This window comes from Carassius gibelio, chromosome A12 (assembly GCF_023724105.1).
Source record: "Carassius gibelio isolate Cgi1373 ecotype wild population from Czech Republic chromosome A12, carGib1.2-hapl.c, whole genome shotgun sequence".
Classification (NCBI taxonomy): Eukaryota; Metazoa; Chordata; class Actinopteri; order Cypriniformes; family Cyprinidae; genus Carassius; species Carassius gibelio.
Window position 1 is genome coordinate 12,645,871 of NC_068382.1, and position 14,090 is coordinate 12,659,960.

General features: G+C 35.7%; 1 protein-coding gene across 1 annotated transcript in view; it reads right to left on the minus strand.

Annotated features, from left to right (window-relative positions):
* LOC128025168 (sorting nexin-29) overlaps positions 1-14,090 on the minus strand; it is a 113,771-nt gene that overhangs the window by 62,820 nt on the left and 36,861 nt on the right. Inside the window, exon 15 of the mRNA XM_052611221.1 lies at positions 2,903-3,009. Within this exon, the coding sequence (XP_052467181.1) occupies positions 2,903-3,009 (107 nt within the window). The remainder of the gene's footprint in view (positions 1-2,902; positions 3,010-14,090) is intronic.

The following is a 14,090-nucleotide window of genomic DNA, read 5'->3' on the forward strand; positions in this document are numbered from 1 at the left end:
CAGAACAATTTATTTGTCTATTCATATAGATTTTGTTGCTATTTTCAGTGGAATAATTTGGTTGCCGAATATTTGGTGCATCCCTAAAAAGAACAGTTGAGGCTGGACACTCCAAACACTGTCAATTTTCTTCTTAATGTTTTTTTTGATGCCGGTATGAAACAGAAATAGTTAAAAATATTTTATTCCACATTGCGACATACATCTGATCGTAACAGAATGTTTAAAAAGTGGTTGGTTCTATGTATCAGCTGTTGATTGGATTTTGAGATTTTATCCAAAATGAATGAGAGCTCGCCATCAGTTTTGGAGGGCCAGAGTTTTAGCTTAAATGTAGTAAATAATTTTTTACATTTTCAAGGTTCTCAGAAGCAGAAGTCGTTATAGTTGTGTACATTTCTGGTGAATGGAAACTACAACATGTTCTTTTTTCAACATGTTACTACTTCAATGCCAAAAACTGTTATGGCTGAAAAAATTACAACCTGAAGCATTTTTTAAAAATGATGAACTTCTCACAATTTATCCTAAGAATTGTCATTTCTCTCTCAAGGCTTCTGTGAAATGGGTAGTGAACCCATAGCACTAAAGTTATGAGTTATAAGTCACAGTACTAAAAAATGGGAACCTAAACTGTTCGGTTAGCAAAAATTTTCAAAATACTGTATCTTTTTTTGCACCTCTATCAGTGCTTTTCCTACCCAAGTATAGTGGCTTTCTTTACTTAGTGGCCATTTATAGAGTTCATGGGAGTCTTTCTTCCTGATTTTGGAAATACGGGATATAGGCCAGCTTGTTTTTCCAAAAAAAAACGAACAGTTCTATAAATTAAACTTTGAGAAGAACTCATCAACCTTGGGAAGTTGGTCAATGGTATGTATTAATACAATAAGTACAATATTACTACAATAAGATTAAAAATAAACTGTATAAAACTAATTTAATTATACTTCATTTTAGAAATGTTTTTCGGAACTTGCTTGCATGCATGTCAAACAACCTCCTGCAGTACATTTCATTCTTTTGCACAGTCCATCTGAGGTTATAGCGCAAGAGCTCGCAGCAAAACAGGCAGTCTGAACACTTTCTGTGCCTGAAGTCCCACAGGGCCATTAACTGGTGTGTGATAGTATTACAACAGCTTCCAAGATAGAGGAAGAGTATTCCAGTGATAATTTGAAGGAAGACTGGGAGAGGAAGTGTGTGGGTTGCAGAGAGAGAGAGAAAGAGAGGAAAGATGCAAGGCTCCTTTGGTGTTACTTCAAAGGAATGATGGCATCTTCAAATCATCTGATGCATTTAAGATGATGTAAGTACACTCTTACAGTGCTTCTGGCACACGTGAAACATACCAGTACACTAGACTGTATGCTCATAGCGGAAACAGATTATAGAAGATTAAACAGTCTTAAAGATGTACATGTAGGTCTTTACAGTATATAATTTCATGCAATGACTCACAACTGCAGAAGAGATCCTATTGTGTTTACTTTGTGTAGCAGCAGAACTTATGAATGAAAATATTAATTTAGCCACATAAATACACCACAAATGTAATAAAACTTCCACATGGTCCATCTTCACTGCTGCTCTTGTGGAAACTGAAATAAATATGCTAAATTTGTCACCAGAGAAAATTGGAACTCTTTTACATATCTGGGCAGGAGGAAAAAGGGATGCCTGCTTGCCAACCAAAATTAAATAAAGCCTTCAGAGCTCTGTATGTAAATTTAACACTATAAGGAGGCAGCCCTGGCACCCATTTCTGAACAACCCTATTGAGGCAGTCAGCTAAGCAAAAAAGCCCATAAATAAATGACATGCTCAAAAACACACTACTGTAAATACATTAATAAGTTACAAGATACACCCACCAAAACATAAGCAGAATATGAAGTTATTACAGCATAGGGACCTATGAATTATTCCTACATCCTCCATTATATATTGTCCAGCCACTTCTGTAGATGTTTGACAAGTCAATATGAGCTCACTGCACATTTACACAAATTCAAGATGTCTTTCAAAATATCAGTCCTTTTCAAAAATGAACCTGGATAGCATAGGGGGAAGTCGTGACCTAGTGGTTTAGAGAGTTTGACTCCTAACCCTAAGGTTGTGGGTCCAGTCTCGGGCTGGCAATACTACGACTGAGGTGCCCATGGTGTGTGCGTTCATTGTGTTTGTGTGTTCACTGCTGTGTATGTGTGCACTTTGGATAGGTTAAATGCAGAGCACGAATTCTGAGTATGGGCACCATATCATAAAGTACGTAATTTTGTAAATACACATTTCACCTTTCATAGAAATCACACGCAAAATGCTTCTAGAAATCTAAATCTAGTCATTACTGACATTACTTAACCAACTGAGTTATGAAAACCAATTGATAGATACTCATTATTTCTGCAGTTCTTTTATGGCTCTGTGGCATTTCAAGAATATGAAAACTTCTAGATAAATAAGATTGCTGTGTTGAAGTCTAAGATGTCTCAAATCTTTTTAGTCGGCAAAGGCTGATTACACTGCGAATGTCATGCACACTTCAGTATGTGTGTTGTAAATTAAACCATGTGTCTGCGCTATTCATTCACACAGAGACACGCAGAGCACGCAAAATTCATATTAAAATAGTATATTTGCAGCTTAATATTCACAGACATTAGTCAGTGTGGTGTTTTCATTTAAGTGTACTGACCTACTTTTTAATTATTCACCAAAATTTTGGTAAATGTGACATTCTGCATTTAACAGTAAATTCAATTTTTTATGACCCGAGTCATATGACTCAGTTTTCCATATTGCGGAAATCATATGGCCATATGTTGGTTTACATGACATGACATTGAGATTACAGAAGGAAAGGTCAAGTGCAGCTTGCTTTGGTAGTGCCTGTACTCACCTCAATGAGTTTTCGCTCATAGCTGGCAGCCAGTTCCTCTATATCAGCCACAGACCGGTTTTGCGGGGCTGGAGGGGGACCGTCACAATTCCTTTGAATGGTTAATGCTGGGGAAAAAAATTTAACACACATTTAAATACTTTCTCCCACCCCAGTTCATTGTGCACAGTCAAATGAAAAGAGTGTAAATGTTGTGACACTTTCAACATTGCCTTCAGTTCCAGCACAACCAATGGCATGAGTTGGGGTGTGTCTAACTGTTTGATGAACATAGGAAACAAGGAGCAGAAGATGCAGTATAAGATGTCTGGAAACAATAATTTTTGCAATCTGCAATTTGGTTGCACTGAAGGTGGCAACATTACACACTTCGGCTTTAAGGCAAAACAGATTCAGAAATGTCCTTTATTTGATTATGTCTTGTAAAGTTTGGGAAACACAATACAATTTGAGATGCTTGTCATTCACACCAGCAAACTTAGGCTTCCTCCAGTGCTGCGGAGCTATAGCCTTTAAATCTGGTGTAATCTAGTTTCAGTTGAGCCGCCTTGTGACGGTTGAGATCCGCTGAGTTCATAAGCAGCAGAACAGAATCTTTTACCAATTGAAAACTCAATTAAAATCTGCGACTTCTCACAACACAAATGTTGCTTGAGGCACCACAGGACAGCGGAGTTGAGGAAAGCAATAAGAAAATAAATGCACCCAGGACCTGGCCGACTTTCAACTGAACAGCTGTTAGATTCTCTTATTTCTTCATTCTCAAAGGAGAAAGAAAATCCAGATATTTCCAGGGCAGAAAGAAAATTACATGCAAAAAGTTTTTTTTTTTTTTTTTTTTGTGTAAAGCCAAGATATTTTTTTGAGCAATAGAGGAAGTAAATGTCACAAATTGACTGTCACTGCAGTTCTTAGTCAGGGCAGAAGCAATTTTGCATGCTAAAAGTCTAGTGTCACCACATCTTAACACCAATTGGCTGATAAAGTGTGGCTGGATCATCAGAATGGTGGAAATACGCTCACAAAGGGTCCAGAGGGCAAAAATGTTAGTGATGAGGAGCTGGTACTCAGCTGAAAAGTTTGTCATAAAGCAGTGAACAAGTCTATGGAGTACAAGTCAACAATCCTGAACAGTATCAGCTCACATGCACACACTCACCCTTTACTTCAGTGCTGAATCTTATCAGTGCTCAGCCAATAGTCTATGCGTCCCACTAACTCACACGCCACTACTTTCAGCAAAAGTGGACTGCTCTCAAATTAGAGCTCAACCTTGATTTCAGTCCACCACAGTCATGCATGAAAGTATTAATAATAAATACATTTATATTAGAGATGCACGGATTGCAATTTTCTTGGCCGATTCCGATTTCTGTTTTTTTCTTGTGTGTGTGATCTGCCGAATAAAGATTTTTGCCAATACCGATTTTTTTATAAGAGCTATAATTGACAGCATATACAAACAAAAATCTACTTTATCTTCAACGCAACTTCTTATTTTCATTAAAAAGACAACTAAAATGTTAATAATAATAAAAACAAAATAAAATAAAAATTGCAAATAACAGCACAAATGTGGTGTATGTGCGAAACCTGCATGAATGACTAAAATAATGCGCAATACAAGCACTATTTAACTAGAGCAAATGAGACGTGTGTGAGAGAGAGAAGGGGTCGTCGGAGAGAATAGAGCTAGAATGCGCAGCAGACGTGACATTATTGCCTGTGCCACTGGTAACAAAACGGATCGCCTCGAAATCGAAAAAGAAGTGAGACTGATTGGCCGATTGCCATTCCGGGCCGAAAGGAAACACAAGGAAAATCATCTGAATCCGATCCCTGGCCGATCGATCGATGCATCTCTAATTTATACTGTATATAATCATCGTGTGTGAAGTTTTCCACACTGTGGGAGATAGGGCATCTATACATAAAAGTTTATGCTTTGTCAGATAACTAAAAAAAATAGATTTAGACAGCAGATTTTACATCATATATGGGGTCCAAAATTGGACATTCAATAATCAGTTGAGAAACTGAGAAATAAATAAATGGATTGAAGAACTGATGCATCATTTCAATGATTTAAGGTGGATACATTTATCCACACTAGACTTTGAATGTACAAGCAAAATTATAAATAAAAATACAAAACAATACGTATAAAAATTACTAATAGAAATAATAATCAAAAATTAAAATGGTTTTAATTTGTGACCACAAATTGATCGATAAATGGATTATTCATTTATATTCTCAAACTCTCTATTAACGATTTCATTACAAGGCAGCAATCTACTGGCAATCACTGCACTCATGTAATATAAGCTGACATTTGATGAGACCATTTCATGTGTACTTTTTAAAAAGCAATTTGGTTCTTCATGATCATAAAACAGTTTATATAATTTCTAAAATGTAACAGAAGATTAGATCTGTGTGTTATGTTAAAGCAAACTTTATATTTATATTTTTTAATCTTATTTCTGTCAAAAAAAGTTATTCGAGAGCTTTCATCTCAAGAAACCAGGAAGAAAAAAAGATAAAGTCTTAGAAGTCTACTATGTGAGTGAATGAACGTAGGTTTGACAGACATATGCAAAATTAGTGTCTGTTTACGTGCTGAAGAAAAAAAAAGAAGAAAAAACTGAGAGTTAATGAGAGTGTTGATCAAAGTAATCTCCATTCATTTTCCCATCATGCAGCAGTCGCTTCCTGCGAGACAGCTTGAGATAACAACAGCGTATCATTCCATCAGCGAGCGATCTCTGCTAAGTACAGGACACAATCAATTTGACGCCCAGACGTGAAATTGCATACCAAACACCCATCACAACCTTAAAGGACAAGCGCAGAGGGTTCAGAAGAGCAAATTTGCTTATAATATTCCAACTTAAACATTCAAAATCCTCATTCCTCCATCAAAATCTGACTATTATTGAGAAATTAGGCAACAATAGGTGATTTAAAAGACAAAAGAGGAACAGTTGTTCTGCTTTTTTCTTGATGTAGAGACCTCAATAATTTCATCCTGTGTACGTTTCAGTAAAGGTACTCAACTGGATTCATATTTTTTGTGCAGTTTTGAGTTTGTCATGGTCATTGTTACCATTTTCCTCCAGTACTTCACCATTTTATATCACAAAATGAAATCCTTGAGGCAATTTCTAAATCTAATTATGACGCAAACTGCTGTATCACTAGGTGCTTTTTTTTTTTTTTTGCATCAAAGGGCATTTGCTGTGTAATCAGGCCCTTGAATAAAGATCAGACATCCAAAAAATGTTAATACATCAGCGAATGTGTAAACAATGATAACACTAATGTCACACATCTTTATACAGAAAGTGATAAAGCAAGACTAACAGGAACGAGGTCGGAGATGGTTCTCTGGCAGGTGTTGAAAAACTATATATTGTGTGTGTGAGAAAGAGTGTGTGTGTGTGTGTGTGTGTGTGTGTGTGTGTATATATATCTTGGCTGTGATTCGACCGTAGGCAAAACCATTTATATAAAATATTTATATCCAACATTTAAATTATTTTAATTTTAATTTAAGAAACTAAAAGAGCTATTACTAAGCAACATGGTAATATTATGCCCTACAATTTTTCATAAGGAGATGAAAAGCAGCCAGTGTTTGATCAAGAAATCCCTTTTTTAGCAATACATTTTAAATAACTAGGCCTGATTTAGCTTGTAATCTTCCAATGGCATTCTTGCAAGAATCCTCTTGCTTTTCTGGATCGGTAAGAGAAAATATGCAATCAATGAAACAAAAACAACCTTGTTTCTAGTAAAAAATAATAATAATAAAAAAAACTGATGTATTTACAAATTGATCTTCAAGAAAACTGAATAATTTGCATAAACATGACCATATCTCAGAGTCAGCATGTCTAATACATAACACAGAACAAACTTCAGTTGTGTTATTCTAAAGTGTACAGCACCAGTAAAAATCTTCTAAAATATTAGAAACAGGACTACGTAATATCACCCATGATTCCCCATATGCTTTCACATTTAGTCGTACTGTTCCTTAATATATATATTTAAAAGTGTATACTTATCTGTGTGTGTGGGTGGGTTAGAAATAAAATCCTCATTATTCACATTAAGATCAAAGCTATTAGCTTAAGAAACTTGACCTGATAACGTCGTCTGCACTGAAAACATGGAACCAGCCTTGTTGTGGCTCATTAATTGTGAAAGTCTGAAAACAACACAGGCTAAAAGCCATAATGAGGATTCAAATCATCCTCCCCTAGCCTTAATATAACCCATGAATGACACATTCATTGATGGCCAGTTATTAGTCACCACAAGTCTCACCTTGAACTGCAGACTGGAGGTAGACAGACCTGTGTTGCTTAAGTGAGAGGGTGGTGGGGATGCTCGTTTTTCTAAGTGGGAAGCTACATTATTGGACACGTAACAATCTAGTTCCAGTCAGTATAATTGACTGCCATTTCTAAAAGTCAATCTAATTGCTTTTTCGTTATTGTGTTAATAGTCCTGACAGCAGTAAAGGGGAAATCCCTCTCCCCATGAGAGGTTCCAGAGCCTACAGTCGATTAATTTGCCTCTTCGCCATAATTAAATGCACCGTGGCTGATAAACTTGCAGATGACTAATGACAAATGTTAAAGTAGGTCAAATCAATTATTTCATCCAGACACCAAAAAAAAGAGGATGAAGCAGCATTCAAGCAGTCTCGAGGCAAAATTAGACAAGTTCTTCAATGTGATGGGTGAGTCCTACACAACGTCTGAATACTAATCATGGCATCATGGCCGCATAGTTTTTTTTGTTTACATCTGTCAGCCCCAAGGACTGATGAGAAAAAGAGAATGTGGGAATGTACTATGATTCTTCCAAGAGACATTCCCATCGTGGTTTGGTTATAATACAGTGATAATGTATAAAATGATAGAACTGACTGAATTTTTCTTTTTTTAAAAGGATGCTGTGTGGGTATTCAGCATTCAATTCAAGTTTATTTGTATAGCACTTTTCACGATGCAAATCTTTCCAAAGCAACTTTACAGAAATTTAAAGTTTATATTATATTTAGTAATAGTTTATCAGTGGTGACCATCTCAAGTTAATGTCCATATGGTAGAAATTAACAGTAAAAATCAAGCATGACATGTATTTAAACAGATGAACACTATTAACAGCTATAATTATATGTTGCTCTCAAACTTTTAGCAAAATTTGGTCATTTTGTATGTTGTCATACAACATTGACAACACAACATCACCCTTGTTAGTTGCTCAATTTTATACAATAAGGGCTAAAAATTGTAAAGTTCATATTCATGCTTCACTTAATGTTAAAAAGACTTGAGCAGAAGTATACTGTTAGCAAACGCCTCGACGTAATCCATGCTGCTGGGACATACATTTGGTTGAATATTTCAATATGTGATGTGCCCTTAGTCTCAAAAACAAAGATAAACTATAAAGCTGGCTTAAGCAATCTTGTTCAAACTCCTGAACAGACAACAATTAAATTTGTTTTGCCCTGATTTCGTTCAAAATTATGTAAAACCAATTTGTTAATAATTTTTTTTTTTATATTTATTGGGACCTTAAATAACAAGGCTCACTGTAATATACATCATTAACTGGAATTTCATTTTTGCGCAAAATTGGAATAGCGTATAAAACATTTGCGAATAAACACTTTTTCCATCCAACGAGTCGAAGAGAAAAAATGATCACTTCCTAATATATAGACACTATATATTACTAAGAAACTTAGAAGACACTGAATATAATAATTTTCATATATAATACTTGCCTCATTGCTTTGCTTTCAGATCCCTGGACGATCGATCGGTGCATCTCTAATTTATATATAAATGTGTTAAGTTTTTTACAATGTGGGAGATAGGGCATCTGTACACAGGAGTTTATGCCTTGTCAGAGGAAAAAAAAAAAAAAAAGATTTAGACATGCCACAGCAGATTTTATATCATATATGGGGTCCTTCATTGCTTTCGGAGGTGGATGCTGCTGTTTGGGAACGCAGTTGTAGAAGATGGTTCTGGGAGGCAATTATACAGAAATACTTTGACGACTTTGCTCAGGCATTTCAGAATGACCATAACAACATTTCAGATGCTGTGCAACAAGATCATTCCACTGGTTAGCCAATTTATGCCATCAAATAGCACAAAGTCACATGACTTTTGTGATGCGCATGGAGGAATTTATTTGACGGATGAGTTTCCATCTCCCATTACTGGATTAAACCTCAAAAAGCCACCTAGAGCGTGCGTAAAAACTTTTTTGCAATTGAAGGGACTTTTTTTCCTCGCTAAATCACTCGTTTCTGATGCGATACTTTAAATATGCACATAAAATCAGGGTGAAGGAAACACAGCTAGTGTGGCAACATTTTTGAAAAATATTATTAAATTGCTTCTTGCACATTTTGCAACACTTTCAATATTTTATTATGTTGATTGTTCTACATATTGCACCAGTTCAGAAATCAGCGTGCTAAAAATGCTCAACAACACCTACACTAAACCTAACACATTATGTTAACAAAAGCAAAGATGAGATAAAAATGCATTAGCTGAAGCAACCATATTGCAAGTGCAATACTGCACCAGATGAGCTACCGAGCAAGTTTCCTGCATTACTAAAGTTATATATATGAAGTTGGTAATGTGGTGTAAACATGAAACTAAATTAGGTTATAAATCATTTACTAAGGTAAAAACTAGTGGTGGGCATAGATTAATTTTTTTAATCTAGATTAATCTCACTGTGATCTTGAAATTAATCTAGATTAATCTAGATTAAAATGGCTCATTCAAATTGTCGTACCTGGGGTCAGCGGGGCCCCAGTGAAGGTTGTACCAGTGGGCCCTGTCTGAAATGGTTTAATTTTTCTGTTCGTTTATTTTTATTTATTTGTGCTATTTACACAATGTTTAAGTTTTTTTCAAGTTTGTAGGTGTCAAGGAACAGAAACCAAATAATTAAATGTAAAATAGCACTGGATAGTCTTCAATGTAAAAATGAAATATACAATCAAACCTACATTTATTCAGACACATTTCTCACATTATTACAGTTTCGCTATATATATCAAAAATTATATCTGGTGTCTGAATAATTTTTGGTTTGACTGTTCAAACTACAAAGTAATTCAGTCAAGAGCAGTGAGTGATTTTCATTTTCTTGGATTAACATTACAGCAGCCAGTAGCTACATTAGGCGCGGTCACTTTAAGAGACGATGAACACATCCAATCTAATACACAACCCTTTTTTTCTAAACTGTTTACTTTCACTTAAGAAATAACTGACAGTTTTTTCGAGCATAATTTCCAAGGTGGACATTTTGACATATTTTGTATGTATTTGTCGGCACAAGAGCAAAAATAAGCAAATTACATTTTCAAGTGTTTTGAGAAGCCTTTCTCTGCGTGAGCCCTGAACACCAGAATACCGCGAGTACTGAATTGAGGTCTTTCACATCTTTTTGTTTGTTCAAACTGTGATTTGTATTTGTTCGTTCGGGTGCATGAGGGACTTCGAGGAGAACTTCGCAGAAGAGAGCTAGGTTCAGTGTCGCTGTCCGTGATACGCGGCTCTCTCTCTCTCTCTCTCTCTCTCTCTCTCTCTCTCTCTCTCTCTCTCTCTCTCTCTCTCTCTCTCTCTCATCCACACCGAACACAAGCGAATGTGACCAGTTACTCTGTTCAGCTTTTCCGCGTCTTTTTGGATGCTTTATAATGTTTAAATCGACAAGAGGTACGTCTTAAAAAACTGAAAAAGATAAGCTTTCGTGACGATGCGCAGCAGTGGCCCGTCAACTGTCCTGAGCATCTTTTTACGCTGGCCTCAGCCAGTCGGTTATATAAAATATCAAGGTGAAAGTCATCATAGCTCGCGTAGTATAGACCAAGCTCCCAACCAAACTTTGAGAATAGATTAACGGCGATATTTTTTTTTATCGCCCGATAAGATTCTCGTGTTAACGCAGCACGTTAACGGCCCACCACTAGTAAAAACATTTTGAGGTCATAGAATAGCATGTGCAAAAGAACACACAAAAATAAATAAATGTGACCTGTGTTGATACAAATATTCAAATAATATTAGGGCTGCATAATTAATTGAAATTATAATCGCAATTACAATTATGGATGCCACAATTACGTGATCGTTCAAAGGGGCAATTAATTCTTCAAAGTCCACCTATGTTATTCTGTGTGCTTAAAATGCATTTTTTTTCTTTCTACATGTTATTTTCCCATTATTTTAATTTTAGTTTAAGTATATATTATAATACCATTCATATTTTTACTTTTTTATAATTTAAAGAAGAAACCAATCCGATGTATAGTTGACATTTGAGGCTTAATACTATAGAAAAGCACTAAAAGTTTTTCAGCTAGAGTGTTTTCAGCTTGTTTATTTTCATATAAAAATACGGCATTCAGTTGCATCAAACAATGGTATTAACATCATTCAATGTAAATTGTGATAAGCGTAATTAATAATTGCAATTACAATTTCAAGGGAATAATCAACAATTATGATTTTTGTCATAATCGTGCAGCCCTATATAATATTAAAAATCTATTATTAGTATATCATTGTATATCAACAAATTCCCAGTTTACTGTTAATAAAGTTTGAAAACCAGCAACACTGACATACTTACAGAAGAAATACGAAAGGAAATATTTTTAGAGAATGGGAGGCCTTTGAGTGAAAAGGTCTGAAAACTGCTGCACCGTACCAATCAGTGCAGCCCTAAATAATAAAATGCAAAGAATTGCGTTTGATTAGTATATTAATCACTTCTTTTAATCATTAAAAAATGGCAAGTGAGTTGTGCATAGAGCACTGATATCCCCATCTGTTCATAAAAAGACAGGAGGTTGGGTGTCTGTGATGTGGCCACATGCAAAAGTCCTCTCCTGCCCCCCGCTATTCTTCTTTTCAAATTGTTAAGAGAAAGCCTTTTATTTCATATCAAATGAGATGTGCTCTGTTCCTGATAGAGAGGGAATTAAAAACCAAGCGGCGGGAGGGCAAAATAGAAGAATCGCCATCTCTGTATGCCATTAGCAAGTGTAATTTAGACATTTACTATTTTGAGGTTTGGGAAAGAGTGCAGTGGAGGCCATATCTTGACTGGCAGAGGGGAACAGTGCTAGTCTGATGCTATCATGCTCTATTATGAGAGCTATGTGCCTGACACTGGCTACGATACTCTTCTCACACACCCAGCATTCATCAGCAGGTAGAGAGAACACGTTCCTCTGGAGGGAGCTGAAATGAATCCCGCTGGACAGGCCATCAGTGCGCCACCTCTGACCCACAATAATATCCGAAGCGCATAGGACAGCTCCACCTCAGTCCCCGGGGGATTCAGAGCCGGTTGGCTACAGGTTATGAGATATGAATTAATCTAAACTCACATGCATCCAAATCAGCTGTACACAGTGGATACAGCACAGACTACAGGAATTTACAACATGGGCTAATCGATTACTTAAAATAACTCTTTTCTATTCGTATATATATGTAATGTGTAGAGCCGTGGAAATGGAGCGAGGCCGGTGGAATCCAGAATCCGTTAAAGCCATTAAAGCCCACAGCATCGTATATGACGCCTTTTGGAATTGAGAAGAACTTCTTGTAAATTCTGTCCTTGATTGTGACCCTGAATGGTAGTGTTAATTCACAATCAGTCAGTCAATCCATCCAGGATTTTGCGATTGCTGAATTTAATCGCAAAATTAAGCAAACTCTGCAATTTTCACAAAAGATCACAAATGTTCGTATTTGCCACAAATTTTCCGCATAATTTGGGTTTAGAAGCAATGCGCATTCAGTCAAAGAAAGACCTTGTGTTCTCATCATGACCGATGTACAAGAGCTACATTGGATAAACGAACCGAAAGCTGAACGAATCCGCGCTACTAATTCTGGCAGCGCAGACCGTTTATCTGCTCGAGTCAGAGCCACGGGCTGATCATAACAGTGTTAGAAGAACGTTGTCTGTGGTATATTTTCACTACAAAACAATAAAATGTTTCGCAAATATCATTGCAAATTAGGAGAAAAGCTGCAGCAAAATCAGTCATTTTGATCGCAAAAATCACAAAAAAAAAATGAAATCCTGGAGGGACTGAACAGTGGTAGTGAACATTGCCTCTAAATGCAGCAAGTACCATTACATTTTGAAGCGGGGAAAACATTTCTTCAAAGAATCTGTGGGAGCTCTGACAAAGAGGTTCAAGGATTTTTTTTTCCTGCCCAAAAAAGAAGTTAAAGAAGCTTCTTCAGCCTTTTACATTTTGGAAAACTGCAAGAAGGAGACATTTTATATTTCCCTGCAGCACTGACTGTTGGTACTGTATTTGGAATAATAATATGCTAGTTTGATCAGTCCAATTTTGTAACTTTTTTTCCTTTTAAGAATTTAACATGGTTTCTTAAAGAAAAAAGAAAAGAAAAGGAAAACCACACTGTTGATGAAAACCACAATTGTTTCACTATATTAACAAAAACATTTTTTGACCCTTTAACTGGCACTCACCTTTTTGAAGATAGACTTGAATGTGCATGATACAAACCTACATTTTTATAATTCATGACTAAAAACATTTTGTTACATGATTTTGATGTACCATTTACATGGTAATGCAATGTTTGAATTTAAAATGGGTTTCAATGGGTAGATTTTTGAGAGTGCACTTTTGTCATAAATTAATCTATTACTTTTCCTACATAATTTTTTTAACAAAAACATTGATAAAATATATATTTGGGAGTCTTAGACCTTTCCAACGATATATAGTTTGTCAAGATTAGATTAGATTTAATTGTAATATAGTGAAGTAAATGTAGGCGTCCCGTATACGGGACGGTGTGACAGTTAATTGAAGGATATTTTAAGAAAATGCAATTATGTAACAGAAATACTCTATAATGCGACAATTTGTGCATTATTAAAAAGGTCATTGCATAAATAACACATTTACATTTTATTTATTTGAAATATAAATCATAATCCACAATGGCTTAATTTAGCCTTAATACAGCACTGGACCACATTTTCGAATTTCCTTTATCCTACATTATAGATGCTTCCATGATCCTCAGTTTTTATTTCTCTCCCACATTTAAATAAAAAAAAAAAAAAA